This window comes from Macrotis lagotis, chromosome 6 (assembly GCF_037893015.1).
Source record: "Macrotis lagotis isolate mMagLag1 chromosome 6, bilby.v1.9.chrom.fasta, whole genome shotgun sequence".
NCBI classification, from domain to species: Eukaryota; Metazoa; Chordata; class Mammalia; order Peramelemorphia; family Peramelidae; genus Macrotis; species Macrotis lagotis.
In genome coordinates, this window is record NC_133663.1 from 165,375,265 (window position 1) to 165,383,475 (window position 8,211).

Genomic DNA, 8,211 nt, shown 5'->3' on the forward strand with positions numbered 1-8,211 from the left:
TTGGGGGGCGGGGGAGCGGACAGAGTGGAGAGAAAGAGGGATGGGAACTGGAAGAGAAGCTATGGGGAGGCGGGAAGGACTTGGGGCCCAGATAGCGGCGATTAGCCGGCAGGGAGGTAGTGTTGGCTGAGGGGAGGGGAGGAGGAGGGAGGAGGGGCCGGGAAAGGGGAAAGTGTGGATTGACTGGGCCGTTGTGGCCAATGAGCTGGCGCGGCAAGAGTGACCGTGCGGTTGTTAAAGGGGGCGGTGGAAGAGGAGCTGCCAGTCCAGACTGAGAGGGGAGGGAGGGAGTCTAGAGAAGGGGAGGAGGAGGAGAAGAAAGGGGGTGGGGGAGGGGAGAGAAAAAAGAGAAAGAAAAATATATTAAAAAATAAAAACCGGAGACCAAAGCAGCGCCCCCAGATATAAACCGGGGTGGGGGGGAGGAGGAGAAAGAGGGAGAAGTGGTGGTGACAGCGGCAAATAAACCCCAACGCCCGGAGAGAAGGGGAAAAGAGATTTCAGCTTTGGATTCCCCGCACTTGCTAGTTCCAGAGCGAATACTCCATCCTCATGGGCCGCCGCCGCCACCACTGCTGCTGCCGCCACCGCTGTTGCTGCTGCTGAGAGAGAGAGAGAGAGAGAGAGAGAGAGAGAGAGAGAGATCACTTTTTTAATTGTTGTTATTGTTTTTAATCCTCCTCCTCCCTTTCCCTCTCCCTCCTCCCTCTTTTCCCCTCCCCCTTCCCTCCTTTCCCCTCCCACTGCCACCTCCATCTCTGTAGCCACTACCTCCTCCTCCTCCTCCTCCTCCAACACAACTTAAAGAAAGACAGGAGCATCTGATTCCTTCATCTGTGGGAATTCGTGGCTGCTGCAAGTTTACTACGTGAGATCCATCCAATGCCAAGCACGAGAGAAGAAGAGGAGGGATAAAAAAACAAGCCCCAAACCCTGAATCATAACAATACCCATAGCCGAGAGGAGAGGAGCGGGCAAGGGGGGAAGAAAACCCCAAAGCCGGCAGCTAGAGGAGCTGGAAGGGCAGTGGATCGCCCCGTCCTCCTCCTCCGGGGACACCCCCCTTTCCCACCCCCTGCTCCCCACCAGGATCAGGTGGAGAAGGGGAAACTAGCAGAGGGGGGCAGTGCGGCGGCTTGCGCATCTCTTCTCCGCTTCTCCGCTTCTGTTGTGCAGTTTGGGGGTTTTTAATTTGATTTGATTTTAATGTTTAATTTTTGGGGGGAGTGGTGGTGATTTCTGTGATAGTGGCACGGGTCTCAGTAGCGGGGTGCGTGTGTGTGTGCGCGTGTGCGTGTGTCGGGGGTGTGGGGGGGCTGTGTGTGTGTGTGTGTGTGTGTGTGTGTGTGTGTGTGTGTGTGTGCAGGAAAAGGCTCGGCGCTCGCCCCCCTGCAACCCCCCTCTCCACTCGCCTCCCCCCTCCCTCGCTCCCTCCCTTTCCCTCCCCTGCCCGCCCGCCCCCGCCACAGCTCCTTTAATACACTTTGGTTCTCCGCCTGGCTCCGGACTCTTCTTCTCCTCCTCCTCCTCCTCCTCCTCCTCCTCCTCCTCTTCCTCCTCCTCCTTTGCTCTCCGGCTTTGCTCCGCCGGCCGGGCCGCTCCAAGGCGCAGCAGCTCCGGAGGCGGCGGCGGGGGCTGGCGGGGTAGCCGGGCTGGCCCGAGCCGGCGGCCGCCGGGGCTGAGGCTGCGGCTGCGCCCGCGGCGGCCGGGAGCCGAGCCGGGAGCCGGGGCCAGGGCCAGGGCCGGGGCCGGGGCCGGGGCCGGAGCCGCCCGGGAGTCGGTCGCGCCGGGCGGCCGGGCCGGACGCCGCCGCCACCCCCGGAGGGAGCAGCCCGGAGCCGAGCGGCCGGAGGCCAGCGGAGCCGAGCGCAGCGGCGCGGGCCGGCCATGCTGCTGGACGCGGGGCCGCAGTTCCCGGCCATCGGGGTGGGCAGCTTCGCCCGGCACCACCACCACTCGGCCGCCGCCGCCGCCGCCGCCGCCGCCGAGATGCAGGACCGCGAGCTGAGCCTGGCGGCGGCCCAGAACGGCTTCGTGGACTCGGCCGCCGCGCACATGGGAGCCTTCAAGCTCAACCCGGGGGCCCACGACCTGTCCCCGGGCCAGAGCTCCGCCTTCACCTCGCAGGGGCCCGGGGGCTACCCGGGCTCGGCCGCCGCCGCGGCCGCCGCCGCCGCGCTGGGGCCCCACGCCGCCCACGTTGGCTCCTACTCGGGAGCGCCCTTCAACTCCACCCGGGACTTTCTGTTCCGCAGCCGGGGGTTCGGGGACTCGGCTCCGGCCGGCGGGCAGCACGGGCTGTTCGGGCCCGGGGCGGGGGGCCTGCACCACCCGCACACGGACGCCCAGAGTCACCTCCTCTTCCCGGGCATCCACGAGCAGCACGGCCCCCACGGCTCTCAGAACGTGCTGAACGGGCAGATGCGGCTGGGGCTGCCCGGAGAGGTCTTCGGCCGCTCGGACCAGTACCGCCAGGTGTCCAGCCCCCGGACCGATCCCTACTCAGCGGCGCAGCTCCACAACCAGTACGGCCCGATGAATATGAACATGGGCATGAACATGGCAGCGGCCGCCGCCCACCACCACCACCACCACCACCACCCAGGTGCCTTTTTCCGCTACATGAGGCAGCAGTGCATCAAGCAGGAGCTCATCTGCAAGTGGATCGACCCGGAGCAGCTGAGCAACCCCAAGAAGAGCTGCAACAAAACTTTCAGCACCATGCACGAGCTGGTCACCCACGTCTCTGTGGAGCACGTCGGGGGCCCGGAGCAGAGTAACCACATCTGCTTCTGGGAGGAGTGCCCCCGGGAGGGTAAACCCTTCAAGGCCAAATACAAACTGGTCAACCACATCCGCGTGCACACCGGAGAGAAGCCGTTTCCTTGCCCCTTTCCCGGCTGCGGGAAAGTTTTTGCCCGTTCGGAAAATCTGAAGATTCACAAAAGGACCCACACAGGTAATTGCTGAGTCCTCTATCTCTAGGGTTGTGGAGAACTAGCAGAAATGTGTGGTTTTCCCCCGAAGGTTGAAGGGGAAGAGAAAAAAAACCCAATCTATTTTTATCCCAGAGGGGCCTTTATTCTCAGATTCTGTCCACTTTGTGTATGCGAATGTGTGTGTGTGTGTGTGTGTGTGTGTGTGTGTGTGTGTGTTTAGAAAGAGAGGGCTACTTTGTTGTTTAAATGTTATCTGTGGCATCTCTTTAGGAAAACGCATTTTTAAATGACAAATACATCCAGCCTTTACACAGTGAGAATACCAAATTTCCAAGACCCTTTAACAATATTGTGTGAATCGATGGCACACACACACACACACACACATACACAAAACATGACGCTATTAATTTCATGAATATGAGTAGAACTTGGAGATTATTTTCCAGTTTGTGTTTTCTAACTCCTATGTGTGTATTTTCACGTGCCTTAAAGAGTAGAAAAATCCCTTTCTGAGACTGCTTCCTATTAAATTTAACTGGTTGTGAGCTTGGGCAATAAAACATTTTTTCATTTTTAAAGTGTTTTTAAAAGTTATACTCGCAGCTATTGGAAGGGGGTTTACAGTGGGTTTTGCAACAGTTTGTTAAAGTATGTAATAGGCAACGGAGGATTTGCGATTCCCAAAACTTGAGCTCAAAACCTGGTGAACCAAGAGCAGGGCAGCGCGGTTCCTGGTGGGAGTAGTGCGTGAGAAGAGAGAGTCGCAAAATAAACACGTCTCCCAGCTTCATATATTATTCATCTATTACTAGGTCCCAGCCAAAATTGTGCCAGACTATTTCATAATAGAAAGCCAAATATTTTAGCAACTTCCACCATCAATATTTACTCAAAAACCGGACCAACGGTAGGCCCATTGTTCTCTTCTGTGTTAGGAAGGATACTAGGTGCTAGACAAGCTTTTAACAAGGTTTAAAATTTGAGAAATTTATTTGCATGAAATGCCCGCATCAAAGTCTCTCTGTCTGAACGGATGTCTTTAAAAAAACAATTTAGGTGCTAATGGAATTTAATGTTAAATGCTTCCCTTTCCAACTAGGGGGATGTTTGAGTTATCACACCTCTAAATTACTCCAAGCATTTAGAATTCTGGCAATAGGGCGTAAAAACCGAATGAAAATTAAATGGGGACTGAGGGAGAGAGATTAGAAGGCGTTTAATTTCTGCCGGATCTTCGCCTCCATGGAACATCTAGATAGTATAAAAAAGAAAGAAAAAAAGGAAGAACGAAAGAAAAGGAATAGTGGTGATGGCAGAAATCATAGTAATTCTTTTTGCAGGATATTGGCTGAAAAATAATGCGGTAATCATCCATCTGTGCCCCTTTCCCAAAACACACACAACAGCTCTAAATTTAATAGTCTACTGGCCTCAGATAGAAATAAAGCAAGCCCAACAGACTGTGTGATTTTTAAAAAATGCTAAAAATATTTTGTCATAATAACAGCTTATCGATGTTGAGTCAAAACTTATTAGAAGCTACAGATCAACCCATCACTGCTTTTTAAAAAAAGCCCTTCACAGACTGGGCTACGCCAAAAAATATTAATTAAGCCACTTCCATCCCCATCCCCCTCAGCAAATGGACAATAGCCTGGAAGGAACTTTTTTTTTTTGATCGAACATAATTGCCCTGTTCCTCCTTCTTTGAAAAAGGGAAAATGCAAAATTTTAATGTGGATCCCAGTCTCTACGGAAGATCAGAGTAACCACCCTTCGCTCCTCCGCCCTCCCCTAAATAGGGCATCCGTGGTGGAATGGATTACAAGGCCAAGTTATTTGTTTACTATCATCAAGCCCTGCTTGTTTATGCTTTCCAGGAGAGAAGCCGTTCCAGTGTGAATTCGAAGGCTGTGACAGACGCTTTGCCAACAGTAGCGATCGAAAGAAGCACATGCATGTCCATACTTCGGATAAACCCTACCTTTGTAAGATGTGTGACAAGTCTTACACCCACCCCAGCTCCCTGAGGAAGCACATGAAGGTACTGGAGCAAAACTGGGGCATCCTAGGGAGGCGATGGTCCCCTTTTTCTCTCTCCTTTTTAATTTGGATTCTCGCCTATGGGTTAGAGTCTGGGAATGGGGTAGTGTTGGTGGAGGAATTCCTGCACTAATTGGAAGGGGGGCGGGGGGCGGGGTTGCAGCTTGGGCCTAGGCCTCCAGTCCTCTGTGATACCAGAAACTTTTGAGAGCCTGGTCGTCTGAGGGACTCTGCTCCCGGGGTTCGGCCTCACTGCAGCTGCACTCAAACCCAGTCCCGGCTTGTCCCCCCACCCCACCCCTTCCTTTTGTCTTTCAGGTCCACGAGTCCTCCCCACAGGGCTCCGAGTCCTCCCCAGCCGCCAGCTCGGGCTACGAGTCCTCCACCCCACCCGGGCTGGTGTCCCCTAGCGCGGAGCCCCAGAGTACCACCAATCTGTCCCCGGCAGCGGCGGCGGCGGCGGCTGCGGCGGCGGCAGCGGCGGCCGCGGCCGCGGCGGTGTCCGCAGTGCACCGGAGCAGCGGGGCTGGGGGCGGCGGCGGCGGCGGCGGCAGCGGCGGGGGAGGCAGCGGGGGCGCCGGTGGCGGCGGTGGAGGGGGCGGTGGCAGCAGCAGCACCGGCGGGGGCGGTGGGACCGGCGGAGGTCACAGTGGCCTCTCCTCCAACTTCAACGAATGGTACGTCTAAAGGAGGGGCCGATATTCTTCTTCCAAGCCCCCCCCCCCAGTTTTTCTCCCCAAGTCCAACCAGCCCTCATCCTCCACCCTTCTGTAGAGAAGGGGAAGAGAACAGTTAGTGATAGTGGATGTTTCGATTCTTTTTATTCATACCAGCAAAAGGATTTCAAAAGTTAAAGCAAAGGATCTAATCGAAGAGCAAAAAAAAAACTTCCCTTCCAAAGTCTCTGAAACTAAAAAACAGCAAGGACACCCAACACTTCAAAAAAAAAAAACCCAACAAAAAACCCCAAACCAAACTCTCTTGCTTCTCCCTTCTTGCTCTTCCTTCACTCCCTCTTCCCGGTCTAGTTACTCAGTCTCCTGACAAACTGTGTACATAGTGGACTCCTCCTTCCTTCTCTGAGGTGGTAACGAAGTTTTAATGGATTCTTGGTGTATAGAAGTTTGTCCATTTGTAAAACGACGGTTGAGTTTCCTCCCCTCCCCCTTACCCAAAGTGATGGACTTTTCTTTTCCTTTTTTTATTTTTTAGTTCCCCGGTTTATTTTTAAGTAATGTGGAAGAAAATGGTTTATTTTGTATTGTGGTATTGAATATTGTGTTCCTTTTTATGAGGCAACTTGATTGTAATCTTCATGCAACTATAGACTGGAAGAAAAAAAACCGTGCCAAAGTCTCCATTCTGTTTTTCCAACGCAATTCTATACAGCACATACACACACACACTCACACACACACCACCACCACCACCAACGCTTGTGAATGTATTTTTCTGTTAGCTGGGTTTACATGTGATGTTTTAGTGCTTTTGCAAGTTCAATTTGTTAGTTCCTGTACGGAAGATTGTGGGGAAAAATAAACGTTGTGCCGTTAGCTTTTTCCGTAATAACACCCTTCCTTCTGTAAATATCCATTACCATATTTATCCATTTGTAATTAAATTATGGTATTAACTTGCTACAGAGGAAACAATATTTATAAAGAATGTTTCTTAACTATAAATATGTACAATTGTGGGCATAAACTGTTTCAGAATTTTTATTTGAAGGTTTAAGTGGTTTCATCATTTCTTGTGATATGTTTAAAAGTAATGCATACAGAAATATAATAAAATGTGTTGAAACTGCATGAACATATTCTTCTTTTATCAAGGTTTTTCTTGAAACACAAAAGAAGCATCTAGGGCATGAAAAATATATTTCTCAATGTGTAAGATGACAAGAGTTACATGTATAGGAAGATATTTGTAGATTTAGTCAACATTCCCTCATATATATATATATATATATATATATATATATATATATATATATATATGATATATGTATATATATATATATCTGCTGATGGTGGTTAAGGATAAATTAATATATTTGAAACTTCTGGGAGTCCTAAAGTCAGTGACCTTAAGAACCTTAATGGATTATAAGAGAATATTTTTCAGCTATTTGAAATAGCAGTCTTTTTTCCCCTTCTTCCTCTCTCTGAAAAGTGAAATTAGGTAACTTATTTGTATACTTACAGCCAAGTGGCAGTACTTTGATTTTGAACTTGGTCAAGTGATTATTATTTAATAGTATGGATTTTACTAATAGGCATTCTTTTTTTCTTATCTCTTAAGCAAATAGCTAGCTACATAAATCATTTGCAACCATTTTCATCTTTTTTTTAACATAATTACCCCAAAAAGAAGAAATAAATACAAGACTTTTAAATTTAATTTAGAAAAATGGAACCATCAACTGTTGCTGTTGGGTGAGGGCACACCTCCTCTAACAAACACAACCAGAAATATCCCAGAGAACATACAGAGAAAGCTATCAAGCAAACTAAAATTAAAAATTCAGAAAAATAATTGGACTGGGGATCAATTTGTGACATCAATAACTGGCTGGCCTTTTATGGTAAGGATGGGAGCTTCTAGAAATAGTTTTAAAGAGCTGTCAAACCTTAAAACCTAGCACGAAGGCAGAAGGTAATTAAAAATAGAGACGAGGAAAGAAATGGGATGGTGAAAGTATTGAGAGTCCAGGAAAAATCAAGACATTTCTATCTTCTTGCACAATTTGGACATTTAAGACTCAGCCAGTCCCATTTCCAGTCTTCTGTAGGTAATAGAGACAGGCTGAAGGGACTGGACTCTGCCAGCAGCTATTGGGGCAGTAACAAGCAAAACCAGATTTGCACAAAACCCCTTGCTCCCTGCCGGGTCTAAGATGCTTTCCTCCAAAACTTGTGCAAAGCCACTGGCTTTTTGTGTCAATGCTTCGATTAGGTCTCCAATCTATACATCATCTCTCATTTATTTTACTCTTGATAGTTGGAAAAATAGGCAACCGTAGGTTACTGAGTTCCAACAGCTGCCACTCTTGTTCGATTAGAATGCCAGTAGCCTCTACCTGTTCAATCTCCAAACATGGTCAAACCTAACCCACTTGTGAAGGGGGGAGGAGAGACTGAGAGGAGAGTAAAAAAATCTAAGGGGTACTATATCTTCAAGGACAAAGTTTGAGTCTATTTCAGTGTGTGAGTGTATACAACCAAAA

The 8,211-nt window shown here is 49.9% G+C and overlaps 1 protein-coding gene across 3 annotated transcripts; it reads left to right on the top strand.

The window, feature by feature from the left end:
- The first annotated feature begins 1,887 nt into the window (after window positions 1–1,887).
- On the top strand, window positions 1,888–5,672 carry ZIC2 (Zic family member 2). Of its 3 annotated transcripts, none has more exons than XM_074192644.1 (4): window positions 1,888–2,959; window positions 4,823–4,986; window positions 5,304–5,485; window positions 5,636–5,672. In XM_074192644.1, the coding sequence occupies exons 1-4, from the start codon at window positions 1,888–1,890 to the stop codon at window positions 5,670–5,672; spliced, it is 1,455 nt and encodes a 484-aa protein (XP_074048745.1). The 3 variants fall into 3 exon arrangements, with proteins under 3 accessions (XP_074048745.1, XP_074048746.1, XP_074048744.1); XM_074192645.1 differs by having other exon boundaries at window positions 5,304–5,455; window positions 5,627–5,672; XM_074192643.1 differs by having other exon boundaries at window positions 5,304–5,672.
- The last annotated feature ends 2,539 nt before the right edge of the window (window positions 5,673–8,211 follow it).